Here is a 25,708-nt window from a genome sequence, read left to right as displayed (position 1 = left end):
TTCATATTAATGATTTTCTGATGTTCTTAGTTTCAAGTCACAGACTAGCCACAGCTAGTCTTTATATGGCCTATCAATTAAAAAGTTATGTTATTTAACTTAGGCCGAAGACTGTACTATGGAAGTTACACCAGGTGCAGAGATCCAAGATGGCAGATTCAATCTTTTTAAGGTGAATTTTAGTAAATTATCCTTGGTTGCTCTCATTTTTTGTTCTTGAGTCTGCTTCCATACCACACTACTCAAGGGACAAGATTAAAGTGGCAATAGCTATCTTTTTTCCAAACCTTCAGCTTCCTGGTGACTTACAAATTTGCTGATTGTTGTTTTATCACCACTTTTGCAAGCATGTGAATTTATAGCCTATTATACTAACAAATGCCAAGTAAAACTATTCTTGCTATATGTTGTGACTTTGAGTCATAGTATGTTTATAGGACATAAACATTCATGCCAGCAGGTTGAGCTCTTATTGTAGATCATGCTATAATTGTTATCAGAATTAAAGATTCATTTTTCCAAATTTTCTTTTTAAAAATGGTAAGGACGATGTCTTATTATCTGTATGGCCCTGAAATTACTGGTGTAGTTTAAGATAGCTCAAGAATCTTAGGCATTCTTTGAGATTCTTTCAGGAAGACTCAACAAAATAGGATAAAGCCATTGGTTTTTAAATTAATACTTTAAAAAGGAGTAGGTTTAGTGAGGGACTTGCAGGTTGATACTACCACTTGCGTATCAAGTCTGATTTTGGCTTCTCCATTCCATGTGATCACAGACCAGTCCAAAGAATAGTATATTTTCATACTTCTGTGATACACAGCAACCTACTCTTCTCGAAACCTGGTTGTATACTCTTTCTTTACCATAATTCTTAACTTTGACCCTTATACTGAATGACACTGGGATGAAGACTGGGAGTGGCTTTTAGATTGATTTCTGTATTGAGGGGATTTTTGTGGGCAGGAACTTTTTTGTGCCCCCTTTAGGAGTGCAACTCTGTCCACTGAAATACTGCCTTATGCAATACGTGTGCTATATCCGCAGATGTAGCCGTTATGTTGGACACAATTCTGTATAGAGAATTTAATTTTAATTTACATCCTACTCTGGGTGAGTACTTGGTTCTTGTTCTGCTGTAACTATTTTAAAAGTGCGTGGTGATGTCTTTCATATTTTTAATGCTTATCAGGTTCTTTTTGGTGATACCTGCTTATTTGGGTGTTCAACATATTTCTATACATAATTACAATGAATAGATAGAAAAGTTGTTTTGATAATGAAATAGTTTATTTGCAGTGGTGCTTTGTATTGTCTTCCAACAGAAATGAAATCTTATTTGTAAACTGGCAGCTTCTGTATATACTTTGTCTTTTTGCAGTGAACTTCTTAAACTAAAAAAATAAAGGAACTTCCAGGGACTGGTCTCTTATTGAAGGTAGCCATTGTGAATGGGTTTTTTAATATACATACTGTATATTGAAAAATTATTTTTGAGGTTTCTTTTGGTTATATGAGAGGAGGTCATTGTTTCATTCTGATTTATTTGATCTTGAATGAATTAAGAGCATGAATTTGATGGTTGTAGTCTAATGGTTTTTCTTGTTTCATAATGTGGTTAAATATCACTCACCTGTTTGAAATAAATAGGGTATATATTTTAATGTGTGGCTCACATTTTTTCTTCACGTATGTTGTGGTGTGTAGGTATATTTTATTGATAATGCTCAAAATCTGCAACTAATGGTGTGGGGGGGGTGTTTGGCATTTTTAGGCTACAATTTGATTTGCACTGAATTTTAGAAAAGTTTCTGTCACCTTAAATTTAAGAAATATCCTTGCCCTGGCTGGGTGGCTCTGTTGGTTGGAGCATCGTCTCATACACCAAAAAATGGTGGGTCCTGTCCCCTGTCAGGGCACATACATAGGTTGCAGGTTCCATCCCCGATCAGAGCGCATATGGGAGACAACCAGTTGATATTTCTCTCCCTCTTTGTCTCACCTCTCCTTCCCCATCTCTCTCTCTCTCTCTCTCTCTCTCCCTCTCCCCCTCTCCCCACCTTTCTTCCCTCCTTCCTCCAGCCCCCACCCCCTGCCCTCTAAAATCAATAGAAAATATCCTCTGGTGAGGATTTTTTTAAAAAAAGAAATATTCTCATTGGCCGTTGGCCATGGAGCTCAGCTGGTTAGAGCATTGTCCCTGTGTGCTAAGGATGCAGGTTCAGGCCCTGGTCTTGGCACATAGAAGAGTCAACCAGTCAAAGCATTAATGGGTGGGAGAACAAATCGATCTTTCTCTCTCTTTCTCTCTCTTCCTCTCTAAAATTAATAAATAAAAATTATTTAAAAAGGAAAAAAATCCTTGTTTAGATTTCCATGGAATTCTTTCTTTTTGAAAAAGTACTAGTTGTTTACTTTCCTATCCTGCAACTATGGAGAGTACAAAAAAATTATAATGATGTAACTGGTATCCCACATCTGCAGAGATGAATTTCTTAGGTATTAAATGCTAAAATGTATATTTTAGATAAAATGCTATAGAAATTGAGAGAGTTAGTTAGAAATTACTTTGTAACTAGGAATTACATTGGGTGTTACATAGGGTCATTCTACTTTTTTTTAAGTCTAAAGTAGGCTACATTGAGGAAATGGCTTGGGCAGAGAAACTCCTCTCTTATGAAACATCTTGGGCATTGGTAACATGTATGTTTAAAAAAAAATTGACCACAACCTTCTGGAGTATTTTCTTTATTTTGTAACTTACTTTCTGCTTTCTTCTGCCTTCTGGCTCCCCTATTCAAATATTAGACCTTTTATGCTTTTAAAAAAAAATTATCTTTTTTCTCTTACATTCCATGTCTGTCTTCCATTTTCTGATTTCAGCCTTACAGCCGTTCTATTTTTCATTTCTGCCGTTACATTTTTAATAGCCAAGAAGATTTGTTTTCAGTATTTTAACTGTAGCATCCTATTCTTGTTTATGCATGCAGCGATGCAATATTTTCCCCCCTCCTTTCAAAAGATAGTAATAGGATTTATTTTCCCTGCATAGTCTGTTTTCCTCAAGTTGATGTTTTAAGTTTGTTGTTTTTGGCTTCTGTCTTTGGCTTTTGTCAAAGGTTTGCTGATCCTTAGCCATTCAGTCATGAGAGAGGCCACCAAAAAGGTGATTGAAAGCTCTGCGTATGAATAGAACTGGCTGCCTGCCAGCTTTACTGTAGGTGTAATAAGCTTTTTTCACAGTCCCCGATGTCAGTATCTTTAGGTTGTTTCACTTTTTGTTTTTTTCCTTTTTGTGGTTATCTTATTTTTTCAGAGAAGACATTGCAGTATCTTATCTAGAGGATTTACACTTGGCTGATTTGAATGTTGCCAACTTTTGGGATCCTGCCATGAAAGTGAAGTGTCTTTGCTTTGTCATTGCTGATGTAGGATTCAAGTTTCTTTGGTCTGCTAAATCAGTTACTATTTTTTCATCCATTTGCAAAGTCCTACATTTTGTTGCTCTCACAATCTTTTTGTTCTTGTGGGTTGAAACAAAATTGTGGAATTAATTTATGTGGTTTTCTACTTTTTCTTTTTTCACCTTAAATTATATGGCAAATGGTTTCTGAGGTTATTAAAGTTTTTTGAGCCCTGGTTGGTGTGGCTAAGTGGATTGAGTACTGGCCTGTGAACCAAAGGGTCACTGGTTCGATTCCCAGTCGGGGTACATACCTGGGTTGTGGTCCTGGTTCCAGTAGGGGGTGTATGAGAGGCAATCACACATTGATGTTTCTCCTTCCCTTCCCCTCTCTCTAAAATTAAGTAAAATCTTTTAAAAAATAGTTTTTTTGATAAATAACACTTTAAATAGTTGCATAATTCATTATTTTGCTATGCCACAATTATCAAATTCCTCTTTAGACGTTTTGTTTATAGTGTCAGACTTTTATAAATAATGGTATAAAGGGCAGCTGAAGGAAATTTCACAAAATTAAGTTTTGATACAGTGGTAGCATAATTCAGTCTCAAGTTTATAGACTTTAGTCAACTTTTGTTTGGATATGTAAGGTCTGACATGAACTTGTTTTTAGAAAATCAGTCATGGTGTTTTACAGTTATTTCTTAAAATATTAGATCATGTGGAAAAAAATAGCCTGTGTTCTGATTAAACAAATTCTGAGTCTCTGTAATGATGAGTGCAACATCTGAAGGCAAGTGGATAATGATCATGGAAGTGGGTTACAAGGGTTGCCAAAAGGGTGAGGGTTTTCAGAATTGTCTAATATAATGAACGTATTAGGAAGAGATGAAGAAGAAAACCGAGGAAACACAAACAATTTTTACGTTTTAAAGTGCACCTATCTTCCTGATACCTTTTCTTCGTTTATATTTATGCTCTCTTCCCTTTTTTTTCTTTCCTCTTCCACTTTTCTTCTCTAACCCTTCTTCCTTCTCCTTCCCAATTTGTAATTGAGCGTTGGCTGTGCCGGAAAGTTTCTCAGGTTGGGTGTGGAGAGGTGAGCATTGCAGACATAGATAGACTCTGTGTCTTAGAGTTTATCTGACTTCAGAGGAAAGATAGGTGTTAATTAGATAATAATTCCAAAAACTATATAGTTATAAACTCTGTCCTATGAAAAACTTTGAAGAAAGAACTGACATTTAAGCTGAGTCCCAAAGTCAATCAAATAATATAGTATATTGAGCACTTACTGCATCCCAGGCACTGTTTTGAGGCACTTGGGATATAGATTTGAACTGGCCATTGGCCATGTTTTCCAAGATTCTGTGTTACTGTGACAGCAAACAGACCATAACCATACAACAATAAATAAGATAATTTCAGATAACTATACTAAGGAGAAATTCTATGAAGAAAATACAAAATGGTACTATGATACAGATTGTTCAGGAATGATTAGAGAAGGCCATTCCAGGAAGACATGTGAACAATATTTGAATGATTGGGAAAAAGGTAGCCATGATACAATCTGGGGAGAAAATATTCCAAATTCAAGGAACAGCTAGTTCAAAGGCTCTTATAAAGAGGAATTTATGTGTTAAAAAGAATAAGAGAAAAGGCCATTATGACTGGGCAAAGTAAAGATAAGTTGGGGAGGAACAGAGGAAAACAAAATGGGGAAGATATGCAGGGCCCATACATGTAAATCCTTGTAGGCCATTGTAGGAAGTGTAGTTTTACTCTGTTCGCATTGGGAAGCTGTTAGAGAATTTTGAGCAGGGAGAGACATGAGTTCATTTTTATACTTTAATTAGATTGCCTGTGTACAGACCATGGATTTTAGAAAGCTGAGACAGAAGCCGAAAGACAATTTAGTAGAATGATTGAGATATGGCAGTGGGTTTGACCTGCTTTTAGGAGTGGACATAATATAATAAGTGCTTGAGTTTGATGTATATTGTAAAAGTAAAGTCAACATTGGATATTCATATGTATTGGGTAATTCCTAGGATTTTTTTTCTTGAGTAAGTTGGAAGCTGATAGTGCCATTTACTTGTGTAAGAAAGACTTAGGATCAGACTTGGGGGATAGTGGGAAATCAGTAGTTTTGTTTGAGATACTTCTTAGACATGTAAGAGTTGGATGTAAATTACTGGAGCTCAGGCAATATTTGAGGCCACAGTGTCAACTCAGGAAGATGTCTCAGTGACATCCTCAGGAAGAGTGATGCATTTCTTTTCCTGTGTTCTCAGAGCAGCTTTTACCTCATAGATATTTTTTTTTCATAGCATTTATTTTATTGTTCTCATTGTTTGTCTTTTCCCATGGTGTGGGGTTTTGTTGTATTTCTCTGTGTAGTGTCAACTTCTGGTACAGATATTCAGTAAATGTTTGAATGAATCATGTTTAGTTACCATCACCACATTCTGTCAATTTTACCTGTCATGTGTCTATCAGATCCATTTCTTTTTATTCTCATTGTCTTAATGCTGATCCTCATCATCCTCATAGGGTCAGTGCCTTTTAAATGGATTTTTTTTTTTAAGCAGTGGAAATTTTTTCAAATAAAATGTCAATGTTAAACCCTAATTATATGGAGGCATGAATTAAGCACTGGGTACAGCAGTATTAATAAGAGATCTGACTATAATGGCTCAAATACATGAATAAGGGTTTCTTTTTTTCACAATGATTATTTGAGAGGTAGATGGTTTCTGGAATTGAATCAGTGGTTTGACTGTGTCATTGTCAATCAAGGTTTCTGAGAGTCTCTTGGCCTTTGTCTCATGGGGAAAGGAAAGTTGCAGAATTTAGTCTGAACAGGGGCAGTAGAATATAAATGGGGCACAAAGTATGGTGTAATGTTACTCAAGTGCATGGCAACTTGAACTTTGTATTTAACAAATTCATGACAGTTTTAAGATGGGAAGGTGGGTATAAAAGCAAGAGTACATAGGAAGATATTTCACCATTGTAAAGGAGAATGATGGGCCATACTCAAAGGATCTAATAGGAGCAGAAAGGATGGACACATCTGGGAGAAATTATGGAGTAAGTAGATAACTGGTTTAAAGTGAATATAAAGAGGAAGAAGAGGTCTTCAGGAGACAGATGACTGACTTCCAGCTTGCCAGTGTACAGAACTGGCAGGATGGTGATGACGGTGGGAAAACGGGAAAAACGGTATGGAAACGTAGAAGCAGACCATTAATAGTTGTGGAAGAGCAAATCACAGTCTGAAGAGAAAATGGTCAGAATGGCTAAGGGTAGTGAATATAGAAGGAGAAAATTCTTCAAAGCATTTCTTAATTTCTGAAACATGGCTTTGTAACCAAGTATCTTGGATTTATAATTGGTGATCTGAGGGAATTAAAGACAGTCCTGAAAAGTTATAGTTTATTGGACTTTTAAGGGACATTAATGTGAAATTTTTAATTGTTGGGAACACTATGTTCTCTTAAACAAGCTAATAACCTTTTTTTTTTAAGGTTCAGCAGGGAAGAACTGGAAATTCGGAGAAGGAAACAGCACTTCCATCAACAAAAGCTGAGTTTACTTCTCCTCCTTCCTTGTTCAAGACTGGACTCCCACCAAGCAGGTTAGTTATACCATTGTAACTCAATTTATTGAAGGCATTGGTATCTTCACCTTGTATTAGTGCTACATGAAAAGCTCCAAATGTGCTACCAAAAAACCAGAACATTCTACTTTATTTTAGTACAAAATGAATTATTTGTGAAAAACTTGTCTGGGTCCTCTTTCATCTTAAAAAAAGTAAGCAAGAAATGAAGTATGGTACTATAGTTACATGTGGGTATAGAGACAATTTTACATTCAGAAGAGTTGGTATCAGCAAGGGTCTTGCTGTTTCTGTGCTTATTATGTAAAGAATTGTTGGACTTCCTTAAATCCAGACCTATTGGCCTAAAGGTGTTTTACTAATTTTAGTAAAAGAGATTGTAGAAATTTTAGCCTGGGAGATCTTTCATATTAAAACCTTTTTTTTTTTCTTTCTTTGGTTTGTTGTGATGCTATTTAACTTTGAATTCCACAAGATACCATCTGTGAGAGGTAGATATGCTGGAAGGTATGCTGGAGAGGTAGATTCACGCATTTTAATTTGAATGCCAAATGGTTAGCCTGTTAGCTGGAAAACAGTAAAGGATTAGATAAGACTAGGGAAGTTTGATGTCAGCAGTTTAATCTCGTGTTACACTTGACTTAAATCAGTTATTTCCCTGATCCTGAAATAAGTCAATAACCCAACTATTACTAGTTCTTAGCCAGATCATTTACCTTTGTGTTACTCACTTATATCTTATACAGTTAGCTGTTTTATTATTCTGCAGTTTTGAATTGCTATAAGAGATTATATTTTATAATATACAAATGCAAGAAGAGACCTTATACAGTTTAGTCCTGAAATAGATATCTTGAAACTTTCAGCTAAAATTAAATGTCACAAAGCCATTGAATTTGACTTTCTCTTCTCATCTTAATAATTACTAGTCATGGGTATTTCCAAATAGAATTATTTAAACTAAGTGCAATTTCATCAAATGTTTGGCTAAGAAGTTATGCCAGCTGAGGAATATTTATCCATTTAATTTTTTGGTGGTTTTTAGGGTTTTTTTTTTTCATATTTTAAAAGAGGTCAACTTTCATTCATTGAGTTTATGGTGTTCTGTGGTGCAGAGTGATGTTAAGAGCTTGGATTCTAGAGCCAGACTTGAAATTCTGGCTCTGTTTACTTACTAGCTGTGTGTCCTTGGACAAATCCCCTAATCTTGTTCTTTCACTTCCTGATCTGTAAAACATTGTAATAATACTTCCCTCAGAGGGTAGTTATATATATTAAATGGATTAATTTATGTAAAGCTTTTTAGCTCATTGGTATGTACCTACATAGTAAATAAATACTCTATCCATGTTTGCTATTATCATAATTAAACTAAACTATTTAAAAATCAATAGCAGTTTCATGTACTTTGCGTACTTCCCCCCCGCTTTCTTTTTTAAACTTGGGTCAGATTGTGTAGAGCATTAAAAGGGCTTTGGCTTTCCAAAAATGAAATGAATGGGGAATAACCATCAGATTATGAGCAGAGGAATGAAATAATCTGCTTTAAGTTTTTAAAGTCTCAAATGCTATATTTCAATCAGACTACATATATATTAAGGGCAGACACTGGGAGGCCAGTTAGGAGATTTTAATCATTATCTAGGAAACAGATAATGGTGATTTGGACCAAGGTAGTAATGGTGCAGGTGGTGAGAAATATAGCCAGATACTGGATACATTTCAAAAGGTATAACAGTGTGTACATTTTTTTTATATCTGAGATGGAAAAGACTACAGGAGGGGTGACTTGCAGGCAAAAGACCAAGAGTTCAATTTAGGAATAGAGTAAAATTGAGATGCAAGTGGAAATTTTCTGTAGGAAGTAGATACGTGGATCTCAAGTAGAGGCGAAAGGTATGGGCTGGAAATATAAATTTGAGAGTTATCAGCGTTTAAGTAGTATGAAATGAAACTGAATAAGATTACAGAAGAGGTATGTGTTGATAGGGAAGTGGTAAGAGGACAGAGCCTTAGGGTACTCTTTGCAGGTCAGAAAAATAAGGATGAGCCAGTAAGAGAAGACCAGTAGAGAATAATGACTAGTGAAGATGAAAAAAAATGCCGTATATATCTGGAAAAGGATGCATGTCCAAGTAGGAATAGTGATTAACCATCAGATAGTACTGATTGACCAAGAAGAAGAATACTAAGCATGGCTTTTGGATTTTAAAATGCAGGTCATTGGTGATCCTGACCAGAATCATTTTCAGTGGTATAAGTTGAAGATTAAAAAAATAACTTTGGAAGGACTTTTTGGATTCAAGAGAGAAAGGGAGGAGAGGAATTAGAATGAGAAAATATAGGTAAAAATTTGGAGGATTTTTTTCTTTTTTGAGGAGGGAAAAGAAACAGTGTAGCATCTGGAGGGAAATGTAGGATCAGGAGGAAGCGTTTTCCAAAGTGAAAGAAATTATAGCATGTTTGTATACTTAGGAGAATGAGTTTCTAGAGAAGGGACAGTTCCAGCCGTGACCTTAAGAAGGTCAGAGGGGATGGGATATAGTATGCAAGTGGATATTTTAGTCTTAAGAAGGGGCATGGACAATTCACTCATAGTAACAGGAGGGAAAGCAGGGTATAGTGAAGGTAAGTGGGAGGGTAATGGTGATGGGAACAATTGAAAATTCTCTTACTGCTCTAATTTTTTCTCAGCAGCAGAGGAATCTGGTGAAAATGAGGATAGTGGAAGGAAGTGTTGAATGAGAAGGGGGGGGGGGTCTGAAGTAGTCATTTAGAGGTGAATAAACTAGGGGAAATAAGTAGAATTTTAGGCTGTACCTGTAGGGAAATGTGGAATCAAGAAAGCACTTTTTTTTCAAGATGGGAGAAATGATAGCATTTTATATGCTGATAAGAATGAGTGAGTAAAGTGAAGAATTGATGACCCAGGGAGAGAGACTTGTACATTTCCAGCTTTTCTTGAGGTTAATGGCCATGAGTTTAAAATAAGTCATTTTGCTCTCCCGTGTGTTTGTCTTGCCCTTGTCAAGTATTCATGTGTTTATCAAGAGTAGCTACAGTTGGATTAACAGAGGTTGAGGTTATTCCAGACAAATAGGACAAAGGGATAGAGGGACAAGGAAGATGAGGGTGTGCCTGAGGGAGTGATTGTAATGATGGACCATGGATCTAAGGAGAGACAGGAGGACAGTGGTGGATAAAGGGCAGTAAAAAGGAGGTAAAGAATGATAGAAAAATTAGAAGTTTTACTATTAAAAAAAATGGCTAATTACCAAAACAGCCCCTGTAGAAACTTAACCAGCATGTCACTTTTGGATGTAAAGTTTCATTAGGAAAGTTTGTTTTCTGGATTCATCTTCACTTGGTCAAAAGTGAGATTTTTGGAGATTGTGAAGTATTTCCCTAAATAAATGTTTGTTTTTTCTGTTTTTTATTTTTATGGAGATTAGAGAGACATCTTTGAAAGAAAAATTTTATTAACTTTAGAGACAGTAATGTCATTTAAGACATCATACAAGCCATAAATTTTGCCAGTTATTTTCTTCTGTGGAAGTTTTTTCCTTCTTATTTAGGATTCAGTCCAGGATCATTTATTACAATTAAGTTTCTTATCTCTTTGTTCTTTAATCTGGGACAGCGTCTCAGACATTCTTTGTATTTGTTGATACTGAATTTTGAAGAGTACATGCCAATCATTTTGTTGATGTATCTTTGTTACTAGAGTCAGGTTTTGCTTTGGGGGCAGGAATGCTATGTCAGTGATACTGTGTCTTTCTCAGTGCATCATCCTGGAAGTACATGTTGTCACTTTGTCCCATTATTAGTGAGGAAAACTTTAATCACTTACTTGTAGTGGTATCCTTTGGATTTCTGCATTGCAAAGTTACTGTGTTTCCCCTTTGTATTTAATAAGTAACCTGAGCAGACTATGTAAATATTCTATTTCTCTTAGAAATTTCCAGGAATTTTAGTATCCATTTATTTTTGTTTTAATCAGTTATTAATGTAATGACAGCAAAATAGTGATTCGCTGTTATTTCTCACATTTATTAGTTGGCATTCTATTTAAAAACGGACTTTCCCTTTCTCCCCACTTATTTATTGTAAGCCAAACTCATTTTTATTTTATGTGTGAGAGAGTGTGTGCATGGCTTATTTGTAGTGTATAAACTATTCATATATATGGTTTATATATACTGTAATTGATACTCATGATCAAATTATTCCAGATTTGGTCCATGGGAGCTTCTTCAAACTGGCTCCTGTGACCTTTTGATATGTCTCCATCTTTTTATTTTTTAAGAATTTTTTTACTTTCTGGCATGACCAGATGTTCTAGGCTTATCTTGTAATTTCCCTGCCTCTTTCCCGGAAGCAGCCATTACTTGTCACCCTGATGCCTTTTAATGGGAATTGGCAATTAGAAATGAAGATCTTGGCACTATTTATGCTTACTGCTACTGGGGTGTCACTATTTGCAGGTCTTTTCAGCACCCAAAGCTAGAAAAAAACCAACAAGCAATTTCAATGTGAAATTGCCATGTGTATGTTCTGTTTATAAATTTTAATCATGCCATCATTGTTTCTTTTTCAGTTTGACACCACCAGGTACTACTTTCCTTTCCCTATTACATACTGCATCTCCTTTTTCCCCACAGTGAAAACCTAGTTCCCAAGAACTTTAATATTTCTCATTTGCTTCTTTTTATAATACAAATAAAATGCATTAAACTTCTATACCTACCATTACAAAAAACCTATTCAAGATATCTGTGCAATTTTTTTTAGACTGAGCGTATATAGTCAAAATACTATATTTTGAAAGTTTCTTTCAGAGTGATTATTTTAACCATTTAAAACAATATGACTTTTGCTTCTATTTATATTCAGTATTAGCATTTCTTTTCATCATGCTTATGACATAATTGTTTTTTACATACATAAAACATTTAACATAGTTCTAAAGGCAAGGCTATCCAAAAGCACATTCAGATTTGTCACTCTTTCCCCTATTTCTTTTACTCCTGTCAATAACCAGTTTCATTTCATTTAGTTTCTGGTTTATTCTTCCTGTATGTTCCCTTTTTCTTTTTTGTAAGAGTTAAATTATTTTGAAGTGAATTTTTATGAAGTACTTATTAGGGTAGGTTTTTATGAAACACCTCAGAGTGTTACTGGTTACCCTGACAATCCTAACAGCTGTTACTGAAGAATCTAGGGAAAGAAATGCCACAATTCTGAATAAGTTTTGTGAAACTGCAGAAATTAATGTCATTAGCTCATAAAAGCTCAGAAATTTATTTCTTGATAGCATAACCTGAAGAAAGCCTTTGGTTCTTTTATTTTCTGTATTTTGACATGATACCATCTATGTTGAAAAATACTTCCAGGAATATTCTAGAGTTAATAAAATGTTGATAACACATCTATATTTATATACCACTAGCTGTCGTAGAATCACAGCCAATTATTTTATGTGACTTGAAGAGAATGATACTATAGGAACATGATAAAGGATTTTAGAAAAAGCATGTCAAGGAAAAAAAAAAAAACAGAACAAGGGGGGTCAGAGGCAACAATATATAAGAAAAAACATAGAAAATTTATCTCACCAGAAACAGCACCTCTTCTCAGTCTCAGACAAGTACTGCCTCCAGAAAAGCCAATTCAAGCGTTGGGAAGTGGCAGGATCGATATGGGAGGGCCGAATCACCTGATCTAAGGTAAGGCTATTTTTAAACATTGGATACTCCCTGGTGTTTAGATCATCAGTGTTGTTTTGTCTTATTAGTAAGGTAATGAGTTTTTATTAGACTGTGCCCCACATTTTTACCCCCTAAATTATGCTTTTCCAGTATAGTATTTAGGGTTTGAGTTACTTTATAAGTCCAGCCTTACCACCTCCTGTCATGCCTCCCATCTCTCCAGCCTTTTGGAATGTAAATTGCATGGGACCATGCTAATGCCAGCTGAGTAAATTGTTTTCTCCTTCTTGCTGCAGGTTTAATTTTTCTTTCTCATGATGCAACCATTTAAAAATCTGGATGCTTTTCACTACTTGTTGAAGAGAATTTACCTACTTAGTATTTAGGACCCATAAAATTGGGCTCCACTGACTCATTTCTAGTCTTTATATCCCAACTGTAGTGCATAAACCCGCCATTTTAGTAAGTGGGCCTACGAGCTATCATAGGAGGTACTAGTTCCTTATTGTTGCTGTGGATTGTTTTACTCATGATCTACCCTTCATAGAATTTTGGTTTGTGTTCTTAATCTTACATTTACAGAGTATACAACCTTGGGTGGGTGTTGTAAACTCTCTGAACCTGTAAAATGGGAATAATAATTTCTACTCTAAGGGATGTAGTGAGAAGCAATTACTTGGGTACGAAAGTGCAATACCAACAGTAATTAGTCTGTGAAATTATACTTTGCTTAACTTAGAAATACAGACTTAAGATACCTTCCTAATTTGCCATTTGAAGTTTTAAGTGGTGGCAGTGTATTGGGGGGTAGGGGAAGTATTATGTAATTGTTGTTACAGAATTTTAAGCTTCCTCGGCAGCTTGATGTTACATGCTTTTAATTTTCATTTACAGACTGTAATTATGTAAAGTATGATTAGGTATCTTTGATCATAAAATCTAAAAGAAAAACAGGAGGAAACATCAAAATTTAATTTTTATAGAGTTATTTTTCTTTGGGGTCATTATTACATATTCCTCAAGTGTAGTAGGAATTTCTAGTAGTAGTCAACTTACTTTGAAAGGATTTCTTTTTTGGAAAGAATAAGCTTAGTTATTCTCAAAAGTGAGTATTTGTCTCAAAGTCAAAAATATTTTCACTTTTGAAAGGCTGTCCAAACTATAAGTGTAATAATTCATGCAGATAGAAATATACAGGGTGGGGCAAAGTAGGTTTACAGTGGTGAGATGTAAAACACAGTTTATTCTTTTATTACTGTTTTTGATTATTGTCTTATTTTCCATACAAACAACTGTAAACCTACTTTTGCCCCACCCTGTACTATCTATATTCTTAGAATAGTGTCAATTGCATGTATTGCTTTAACAGGTTATAGAATAAAAATTTGCATATATTACTATTTTAAAAGTACCAACTGACATTTTTTCATATGTATTATATAATATTGATTGATCTTAGTTTTAAAACTAAAATTCTCTTTGAAGAACCAATAGCAATGTCAAGAGTTATTTTAAACATAGAAAAGATCTGACAAGCGTGGAGTCTATGAATCGTTTTACTTTTAATATGCCAGTGGAACCTGAAAGTTTGATAGCTATGCTAACAGTATAATTTCTATATAATACTTAACTTCATTATTGTAGCACATAGTGCATAAACAAAACACTGGATTTATATTTAACCTGCCCAGCAATGTGGACAGCCTATTTACTGATCCCAGAAGGGCCACACAATTACAGCTTTCATTTTCATATGCTGCTTTTGGTGATGAATCTTTGTATAAAAAGCTATCTTTGTATATAAAGAATAACTATTTTCTTAAACTTACAGCTGTTTTGTGGCATAAGTACTAGATTTGGATATTAAATATGGTTTTGTATATGTGAGAATTTAGAACAGTTTCCTAAAATCTCTGGGCCTCTCTTTCCACATTTGTAAAATGATAAGGCTAAACTGTGTTATCTGGAAGCCCTGTTAATCCTGAAATTCTTTTATTTTTTGTCTAGTACATGGTTTATGTGGAAAATGAGATCTGAGAAATTAGGGAACTTGGCCAAATTCATGGCTAATTAAGAGGCAAAGCCAGAGCTACAGTCCTATGTTTTCTACCCTTAATACCTGTAGTTCAGGCTAGTTGACCTGTAGTTCAGGCTGGTATAAACAAAGACATAGAAATACTTTACAAATCCATTGTTTTTTAATGTAATTTTAAACTATATTTGTTTTGTTTTGTTGCTAATACTTTAACATCTGGAATTCCTTTCATATCAACCATTTAATGTGGAATTTTTTCCTTAAAATAGTTGGCTTTTGATACAATAGTTTATTTCTTGAAATAAGATGTCTAGTTTACAGGGAAAATATTCTCATATCTGAAATTGATATATTTCAGTGCTTACAATATATAACTCCCCCTTCCCCCCAAAAAAGATTCTTTGGAAAGAAAACTTTTCATTCTGATTTTGTGATTAGTCTCAGGGAATGTAGGTAGGAAGAAATTTGACACTATGTTTTCTGCATGTGTTTTATGTTTTTGAAAATTAAAAACAAAAACCTCTAGATAAAAGCTACTTTTCTCTTAAAATGGTACACATGTACTTTCTTATAAGATAGAAAACAAAATTCCAGCTCTTGTTAATTAATGTAACAAGTGTGGAATTTTTTTTTTTTTTTGAGCTATTGCTTAAGTTTCTTTGTAAGGAACAAACAGTGATTGAGATCATTTTAATAAATGACTGTATTTGAGAACTGGACTTCTTATCTCATGCTCGTTCTTCTTAGCTTATATTTAAAGCAGTGTTTTCAAACTTGGTTTAATTGTGCTCTTCAAGCTAACTGTGTGTAACAATGGCATTTTATAAGTGCAAGTTTGTGTAATAAATTCAGATTTGTAACGCTTGTAAAACCAATTAGTAAGAAGGATAAAGCAGTTTAATTAACACAGAAAATTGAACTTGGTAACATGGATAATTGCTTTACTTATCCTAATGTTCAGTTTATTTCTGTGTTTCTTTTTTTTCGGTTTATAATATCAAATTCTGCTCCTCCTAGGTAATTGGTTGCAGACCCTAGGTTGTTCTGTTAAGCTTGTTTATCAATGTCAGTGCTTTTTAACTGATTCAGACTCTTGAAAGAGGAATAGTAAAATTGTTTTTCAATGTAGAACCACTGAAATATTTAAACCTGCTTGTATTCTTATAATAGACATATTACTTATAGTAATACAACTGGATGTTAAATGAACATTAAATCTAAGAGAAACCTCCTCATTTGTTCTTGCACTACTTCCTATTATGTTTTGATCAAATAATGTACTGGAGAGCTGTGCCTATACCTTCAGAGCATTTGATTGAGCACTCCGCATGTTGCTGTAGGTAGCTTGTAGGTTTTATGTGATTAGATACATATAGGCCTTTATTTTTCAAAAATTCACTGTAGAGTATCTTTTTCTGTCAATGATGTATTTAAAAAAAAACTTAAGCATGAATATATGGCAGGTAAAACTTTGTTCCTAACTCTGCATAAAAATGAGTACACTTGACTGCCTAGTGAACACATTTATACCTCCCAGTGAGTCAGTTTAGCATTTTGCCCCTTGAGGCATTTAGGATTTTTTTATTTTTAAAAATATAGCTTAAAAAGCAAACATTTTCAAAATTCCGGCCCCAGAAAATTTTCTATTAACATAGAAAATACTTCTTGTTGAAAAACGGAAAGGTTTTGGAGTTGGTCTTAACCTGAGCCTGGATCCTGGTGCTCGCACTTCACTATACAAAAAGAGCCTCTTTCCACATCTGTGAAAATGAAAGTAATTGGTCACAAACTCTACTTGCAACCTATTTGTGAATTAAATAATTTCTAAGCTTGTGAAAGCATCTATTGGAAGGTACCCAGTAAGTTTTAGCTCCTTTTGGCTCTCTGCTGCTATCATAGGCTTTATCAGTCTTTTTAAATGTAGTACTGAAGAAAATAAATTACATGACCTGAAGATAGTTATAAATACTGTGATTTTAATTTTGAACATCCTACTTTTCTAGACAGGATTTTTGATTAATCTTCACATAAAAATAGAATATATTACATTTTCTTATAAACTGTATACACTATAAAGAAAATTATACTTGTGCTTTTGAAAGTGAAAAAAATGTATAGAAGCAGTACTATCATCAGTCCACACAGAACTAAAAGGTCAATATAAAAATATTTATGTAATGAATGACATCCTTACCTTAATTAGCAGACCTTTATAGGCACGATTTTATTAATACATGTTTAGTAATAAGGAATTAAATACTGATTTTTATCAATTACTGTCATTGTTTTCTTTTTCTCCCCTTACCCAAGGACATGCTTATTGATATTAGAAAGAGGGGAAGGGAGTAGGGAGAGAGAAACATCAATTGGTTGCCTCTCACATGTCCCAGAACCTACAATCTAGTTTATGTGCCCTGACTGGGAGTTGAACCAGTGACCTTTCGGTTTACAGGACAATGCCCCAACCAACTGTGCCACACCGGCCAGGGCTTAAACATTTTATGTGAAAGAACAAATGTAAGTTATTTTCTTGGGCATCTAGTCTTCAACTTTGGCTATATATTGGAATTATGTGGGGAGCTTCAAAAATGATTGTCTCTTAGGCCAAAGAGAGACTCCAATTTAAATTGTCTGGTGTGCACTCAAGGGCACTGATAGCTTCTTAAAAGCTCCCCAGTGATTTCAATGTGCAGACAAAGTTGGGAAACACTGATTTAGAGACTGGATTCTGGATTAGCATAAAGATGAAAATCAAATGTTAATTGAGCATCTTGGATTTTAAAATAAAACAATAAGATTTATCATACCTGTAAGGAGAACTGATGTTTTCATAACATTTTATAGCCTCACAGAGCCCTTTCGTATGTGTAATTCTTAATTAATTTGTAATTGAATTTATTGTGATTATATTGGTTTGCAAAATTATACAGTTTGAAGTATACAACTCAACAGGACATCTGTCTACACACTGCAGTGTGTGTCCATAGACTAAAGCAAAGTTTCTTTCTGTCCCAATTCTGCAACCCCCTTGCCCCCCCTACCCCCACCATGGCCATCTGACCCCAGCCGCTATTCCCCTTTCCCTGTGGCTATCACTACATTATTGTTGTGTCTCTGTTATGTATATATGTTTTTTGGCTAATCTCTTCATCATCTTTCATCCAGTACCTCTTCCCACCCCCCACCCCCCCGAGAGTTGTTACTCTCTTCCCTGTATCCATGTCAGTGTTGCTATTTTGCTCATCAGTGTATGTTGTTCATTAGATTCCATATGTAGGTGAAATCATATGATTTGTCTTTCTCTGACTGGCTTATTTCACTTAGCATAATAATCTCCAGGTCCATTCAAGCTGTTGCAGAAAGTAAGATTTCCTCCTTTTTTATGGCCCAGTAGTATTCCATTGTGTAAATGTATCACAGCTTTTTAATCCACTCTTCTACTGATGGACACTTGGGTGTTTTCCAGATCTTGGCTTTGTAACTAATGCTGCAATGAACATAGGGGCACATATATTCCTTCAATTTAGTGTTTCAGGATTCTAGGATATATTCAGAAGTGGGATCACTAGATCACAAGGCAGTTCCATTTTTAATTTTTTGAGAAAACTTCATACTGGTTTCCGCAGTGGCTGCATCAGTCTGTGTTCCCACCAACAGTGTACAAAGATTCCCCTTTTCTCTGTGTCATTGCCAGCACTTGTTGTTTGTTGATTTATTGGTGGTAGCCACTCTTGACAGGTGTAAGGTAATAATCTCTTTGTGGTTTTAATTTACATCTCTCTGATGATTAGTGACATTGAGCAGTTTTTCATATGTCTACGGGCCATCAGTGTGACATCTTTGGAGAAGTGTCTGTTCATGTCCTTTGACCATTTTTTGACCATTTTGTTTTCCTGGTGTGGATTTGTATGAATTCTTTTTGTATTTTGGAAATTAACCACATATCAGATGGCTCATTGGCAAATATGTCCTCACATACAGTAGGTTCCCTTTTCATTTTGTTGATGCGGATTTTTTGCTGTGCAAAAGCTTTTTAGTTTGATGTAGTCGCTCTTGTTCATTTTTTTCCTTTTTTTCCCTTGCCCTAGGAGATATATTGGCAAAAATACTGCTACAAGAGATGTCTGAGATTTTTCTGCCTATATTTTCTTCTAGGATTTGTATGGTTTCACGACTTACATTTAAGCCTTTTCTCTATTTTGGGATTATTCTTGTGTGTGTTGTAAATTGGTGGTCTAGTTTAATTTTTTTGTATGTACCTCTCCAATTTTCCCAACACCATTTATTGAAGAGACTGTCTTTATTCCATTGTATGCTCTTGCCATGTTCATCAGTTATTAATTGACCATAAAGGGTGAGTTTATTTCTGGGCTCTCTGTTCTGCTCCATTGATCTATATGCCTGTTCTTATGCCAGTACCAGGCTGTTTTGATTACAATGGCCATGCAGTATAGTTTGATACCAGGTATTGTGATATCTCCAACTTTGTTCTTCTTTCTCAAAATTGCTGAAGCTATTCAGGGTCTTTTTGGGTTCCATATAATTTTTTGGAATATTTGTTCTAGATCTGTGAAATATGCCATTGATATTTTAATAGGAGTTGTGTTGATGATGGGAATTATTCCAATCCATAAACATGGTATATGCTTCCACTTGTATCTTCTTCAGTTTCTTTCTTCATTGTCTTACAATGTTCCAAGTACAGGTCTTTTACCTCCTTGATTAAATTTATTCCTAGATCCCTTATTTTTTTTGGTATTGCTCTAATGGGATTGTTTTGTTAATTTCTCTTTCTGATAGTTCATTACTAGTATATAAAAATGCCACCGATTTCTGAATATTAATTTTTGTATCCTGCTACTTTGCCAGACTTATTTATTAGATGTAATAATTTGGTGGAGTTTTAGAGTATTCTGTGTACAGTATCATATCATCTGCAAGTAATGACAGATTTACTTCCTCCTTTCCAATTTGGATGTCTTTTATTTCTTCCTGTCCGATTGCTGTGGCCGAGACTTCCAGTGCTATGTTGAGTAATAGTGGTGAAAGAGGACATCCTTGTCTTGAAAACACTTTCAGTTTTTGCCCATTGAGTATGTGTGGCTGTAGGTTTGTCATATATGGCCTATGGCCTTTATTATGTTAATTTCTCTATTCCCGCTTTGCTGAGATGAGAGTCTTTATCATAAATCAGTGCTGCATTTTAATAAATGCTTTTTCTGCCTTATTGATATGATCATGTGATTTTTATCCTTTTGCTTATATGGTGTATCATGTTTATTAATTTGCAAATATTGTACCAACAATAGAATCCCTGGAATAAATCCCACTTGATCATGGTGTATGATCTTTTTAATTTGTTGCTAGATCCAGTTTGCTAATATTTTGTTGAGGAATTTAGGATCTACGTTCATCAGGAATATTAGCCTATAATTTTATTTCTTTGCAATGTCTGTCAGGGTTTGGAGTTAGAATAATGCTGGCCTTGTAAAAAGAGCTTGGAAGTCTTCCTCTTGAATTTTTTGGAATAGTTTAAGAGGGATAGAGTTAGTTCTTTGAATGTTTGGTAAAATTCATCTGGGAAGCCACCTGGGTCAGGACTTTTGTTTGCTGGGACTTTTTAGTTTATTGATTTAATTACATTAGTTGTAATTGGTCTGTTCAGATTTTCTGATTCTTCCTGTTGCAGTTTTGGAAGATTTTATGTTTCTAGGAATTTATCCATTTTGCCCAGGTTGTCCAATTTGTTGGCATAGAGTTCATAGTATTTTCTTACAATCCTTTGCATTTATGTATTTCTGTGGTATCAGTTGTTACTTCTCTTTCATTTCTGAATTAATTTATTTGGGTTCTCTCTCTTTTTCTTAATGAGTCAGGTTAACAGTTCCACAGTCTTGTCTATTCAAAGAACCCCCTCTTGGTTTCACAGATTTTTTTTTAGTATCTTTGTCATTTATTTTTGCTATGATGTTAATTATTTCCTTTCTTCTGTTTACTCTGGACTTTGTTTCTTGTTCTTCTAGTTCTTTTAGGTGTATGGTTAGATGGTTTGAGGGGTTTTTTGCTTCTCGAGGCAGGCCTATTGTGCTATGAAATTCCCTCTCAGGCGGCTCTGCTTTCGCTGTGCTCCGTGAAGTTTGGGTGGTTGTGTGCTGCTCATCTCCATTTGTTCCCAGGTACCTTTTGATTTTTTTAATCTCACTGTTAACCCATTTATTGTTTAATAAAATACTATTTAGCCTCTATGTGCTTGAATGTTTTTCAGTTTTTGTTCTTGTTGTTGTTGATTTCTGGTTTATACCATTGTGGTCAGAGAAGATGCTGATAGGATTAATCTTTTTGAATTTGTTAAGACATCTTTTGTGTCCTAACATCTGGTCCATCTTTAAGAATGTTCCATGTGCACTTGAGAAGAATGCTTTGGGATGAAATGTTCTAAATATCAATCACATTCATCCCATTCAGTGTGTCATTTAAGGTCGCTGTTGCTTTGTTAATTTTTTTTTGTTTTTTGTCTGGAATATGTATCCATTGATGACACTGTGGTGTTAAAAATCCCCAGCTATGACTGTGTTGCTGTCGATCTCTCCCTTAATGTCCACCAAGATTTTCTTTGTATGGTTCTGTGCTTTTATGTTGGATTCATATATGTTTATAATGTCATGACCATTGTCACTTGTTATGGCCTTTGTTTTGAAGTCTGTTTTGTTAGATATAAGTATTGCTACCTCAGCTTTTTTCATTTGCATGGAATATTTTTTCCAGCCCTTCAGCTCTCATTCTGTGTGATATTTTGTTCTGAGGTGGGTCTCTTGTAGACATCATGTTTTCTTATTCTTTCAGGTACACTATGTTTTTTGATTGAAACATTTAATCTGTTTACTTTTAAGGTTATTATTGATATTTATTGCTATTTTAGTCTTTATACCTATGTACCTCTCTATTTCTTCTTAAAGCAGTCCCTTTACCCTTTCTTGCAATAGTGGTTTGATGGTAATAAACTCCCTTAGTCTTTTTTTATTGTTTTTGTCTGGGAAGCTCTTTATTTCACCTTCAATTTTAAATGAGAGCCTTGCTGGATAGAGTAGTCTTTGTTGCAGGTCCTTGCTTTTTATCACTTTGAGTATTTCATGCCAAAACCTTCTTGCCTAAAGCATTTCTGATAGCCTTATAGGAACTCCCTTTTAGGTAACTAACTGTCTCTCTTCCTGCCTTTAAGATTCTCTTTGTCTTTAACCTTTGATATTTTGTTTATGATGTGTCTTGGTGTGGGTCTCTGTGGGTTAATCTTGATTGGAAGTCTCAGTGCTTCCTGAACTTACGTGACTTTTTTTTTTTTTTTTTAAACCTGGTTAGGGAAGTTTTCAGTCATTATTCTTCAGATTGTCTATCCCTTGCTCACTGTTTTCTTCTCTGGTACCCCTATGATGCGGATGTTGTTATGCTTGATATTGTCCCAGGTGTCCCTTAAACTTTTCTTATTTTTTAAAATTCCCTTTTCTTTTTGATGTTCTGCATGGGTGCTTACTGTTATGTTGTCCTCTAAATCGCTGTTTCGATCTTCTGCTTCTTTTGTCCAGCTGTTGATTCCTTCTAGTGTACTCATTTCAGATACTGTATTCTTTATTTCTGACTGGTTCTTATGGTTTCTATGTCCTTTTTAATTCTTACTATCACTTTAAGTTCTCACTGAGTTCATCCATTCTTCTCCTTAGGTCTTTGAATATCCTCATAACCATTGTTTTAAACTCTGCGTCTGGTATTTTGGTTGTTTTCATTTCATTTAATTCTCTTTCTGGGCATTTCTTTTCTTCTTTCATTTGAGGCATACTTCTTTGTCTCTCAATTTTGTCTCTGTGTATAAACTAGATCTGCTATGATTCCCAAACTTGTTATGATGACTTTGTGATAACAGTGTTTTGTTGGCCTCAGTGGCACAGTGTTTTAGATCACCTGAGCTTAGTGCTCCAGGAGTGTTTTTTGTGGATTATGTGTACCTCCTGTTATAGTTGAGTCATGAATGCTGTTGGCCCTTCCATGGGTAGAGTTAACTCTTCAAGCTAGAAAAGTATAAGGGTAAACCTCAGTCACTGTATGAGATGCTGTGCAGGGGCTGTCCGACAAGGTGGAATTGTTCCCTGTAGGGTCTTGTGCCTGCTCAAATCTCCCTTTGGGTGTGCCACCTGTTTGTCTAGTTGGGTCAAAGTCTGGTGTGTCCTTAGGCTCCCCACTACTTATGTTGGTTCTGGGTCCTCTTGGGTAGGGTTCAGGTACAGGTTAATGTCAGATGTATGTAACCAGTCATGAGTTACCTGACTGGAGCCATTATACTGTTTACTGTTTATGTTTGTATCTACTGGACCTGGGTGTGCATGGGAGGGGCCAGTCTATGTATAAGGTGTGGCTTCATTCAGCTTAGAGCTGGAGACAGATCTGTAAATGGACTGAAGCTCCCTGAGGTTCATCTCCACCTCCCCTTGAAGTTGCCTGGTCTTCCTCCAGAGCTTTCTGAGAAAAGACTAGAGTGGGCCTAGGCTGGACACGAACCACAGTCCCTTCCACAGATTATGACCTCCGTAGAGTGTGGCAACCAGGGTTGGAATGATGGGGCTTAGCGGGTACCCTACTTGGTGATCACATAGTCAGGCACCCAGTGAGGAAAGAGAGCCCTCCCCTACTCCAGAGCCAAAGCACTCAGTGTCTGCCAGAGTGTCCAACTATAGTTCTCCCTGGAGGGGTTGTTGCAGGTTCGGTATCCGTGCAGCCAGCAGTGTCCTCTGCAGCTGCCTGGGGTTCGGGGGGACATATCAAAAGTCTCCCATTGGAGGTTATGCTGGCCTAGCCCACAGGAGGGGCTAAGTACTTCATTCCAGACCCAGACAATAACCTCCAAGGAATCACCCCTTGAGCGTCCCCACTCTGAGCTGCTGTCTGTTGCCCCCACAGAACTGAGCCCAGTGAGGCAGGGTATCCAGGGCACTTGGCATGGCTGATCCAAACAGTTTCCCATTGGGCGTGATGCCCACAAGCCTGTAGGATGGGGGTGGGCACTTTTTCCCTTCCCAAGGGTAGGGCAGGCTGAGCTCAAAGGTGAGGTAGGAGTGGTCTTCTCCCTTCCACCCCCTCCAAGATGTAGCCACATACTCAGCCCTTGTGGTTCCTGGCCAAAAACCTCCTTTGGAGATAGGGTCTGAAAGTCCCAAGCAGCATTCTGGTTCCCTGCTTGGCTGAACTGAGCAGTTTGGGATGGCTAATTGATTCTACAGGTGGGGGGTGGGGAGCCAGCTATGGGTGCCAGGTTGGGGGGGGGGGGGCAGGTCCTTTTTGCAAAGCCACACAGTTTAGTCACTGTATGGATCTCTGCCAAGAGCCTCCCCAGAAAAAGAGGGCCCCAAAAGTCACTGCTGGGTGTGGCCAGCAGACTACCCCCTCCCCCTGCTCCCACAGGTCCTGACTATAGCAGAGTGTGCTGTCCAGCAGTCAGAGACCAAGCAGTCAGTCCACTCCCCAGGCTGTCCACTCCCCAAGCTGTTGCTGTTAACAATAGGAGTGCTAGTCCCTGAAAAGGTTGCATCTGGGTCTCCCAGGCAGAGTGAATTCACCCCACCAATTTTCACCACCAGATGCTGTGTGGGCTATTCCCATCTCTGTTGCTGGGGGAGGGATCCCTGTGTGGGGTAGAGATCTCAGGCTCCTGGAGTGAGGGAGTTTTGCAACCAGTTTTGCAGCCATGACATCCCCCTAGTTTCTGCTGCACCTGGGTGTGGGAGTTTGTCATTTTTGTGTCTGCCCTTTATGCACCTTGTTCTGTAAATTCTTCATTATAGTATATCAGTTCAGCTAGTCTTTAGTTAGTTATTCAAGTTGATTGCTCTATGTTTTAGCTGTAAAGTCGGTTTGGGGCCAGGAGTAGGTTAGTGTAACTTCTACCCACTCTGCATCCATCTTGGAATCCCCTCATTTAATTTATATTCTTTGTCTTTCTTTAAGTGTTTTTGTTGGTAACTACTGTCAAAGGTGGATTGAACTTTTTCTATTGTAAACAGATTGGTAGATAGTCTATTTGCTGAGTTGGAATTCTTCATATATTTTCTGCACATCCCTTTTCTGCTTATATTCTTCCCTCTATCTCAGATTTCTTCCATTTCCATCCTGTGTGGCTAAATCTGTTCTACATGTCTTCAAGGCTCATCTCTTTCCTAATTAGCTTTAAAAATGTTATACCATTTTTTCATGCAGTATTATCACAGCCATCTATGTAGATATATGACCTGAGTTAGACATTCATACCAAAGGTATGTCTTTAATGTGAGAATATGAAATAGCTACCGTCCAGGGTTTCCCCCTCCTGGAGAATACACCCTTGAACTATCTGCGCCCAGTTCTTATTAGAAGCTCTGATGTGAGAAACCAGCATTAATAGATTTCTATTAATGTATCATTCATTCTTTTAGAATAGTGTATGTATCATTAATGTATGACACAAGGATATGTATCATTAATTCTTTTAGAATAGTGGTTCTGAACTTTCTTTGAAACAGCAATCCCTAAGAAAATTTGCTGCAAATTGTGGACTCTTGCCTGAAAAATAACATTATATATGCATAAATTTAGGTTTGGGGCCCTCCTGATTCATTTGTAGCTCAGATATTCTCGTTAAGGACTCTTGCTCTAAAGTACAGGTAAATTCTTAGATCAAGCCTGACAGTTATGAAGAGGGCTGTATGCTCAGACCGTATTGTTTTACTTCCCCTGATTAAGTTTACCTTTATTGAATTGTGAGTTATTGTATGCTTCACCCAGTGTTGAGGAATATTTTGAGAAACAGCCCTGAAATTCACTTTTGCTTTTACTGTAGAAATATTGGAGACTTTGTCCCTATTTCAGTGTTTTTCAAAGCACAAAATTACAGTCCATTAGTGGAATATGAAATCAGT

The 25,708-nt window shown here is 36.1% G+C and overlaps 1 protein-coding gene across 17 annotated transcripts in view; it reads left to right on the top strand.

The window, feature by feature from the left end:
• Positions 1 to 25,708, top strand: part of FIP1L1 (factor interacting with PAPOLA and CPSF1) — a 74,527-nt gene that overhangs the window by 9,454 nt on the left and 39,365 nt on the right. For 5 of the 17 annotated variants that reach the window (XM_053923562.2, XM_045183001.3, XM_045183000.3 and 2 more), the window contains 2 exons: positions 104 to 172; positions 6,937 to 7,046. In XM_053923562.2, coding sequence (XP_053779537.1) covers positions 104 to 172; positions 6,937 to 7,046 — 179 coding nt within the window. Of the gene's footprint in view, positions 1 to 103; positions 173 to 6,936; positions 7,047 to 12,646; positions 12,755 to 25,708 lie in introns of all 17 variants that reach the window. The other 12 variants (XM_045182995.3, XM_024573913.4, XM_024573912.4 and 9 more) reach the window with 3 other exon arrangements.

Source organism: Desmodus rotundus, chromosome 4 (assembly GCF_022682495.2).
Source record: "Desmodus rotundus isolate HL8 chromosome 4, HLdesRot8A.1, whole genome shotgun sequence".
Taxonomy (NCBI): Eukaryota; Metazoa; Chordata; class Mammalia; order Chiroptera; family Phyllostomidae; genus Desmodus; species Desmodus rotundus.
This window is presented reverse-complemented; position numbering and strand designations above follow the sequence as displayed.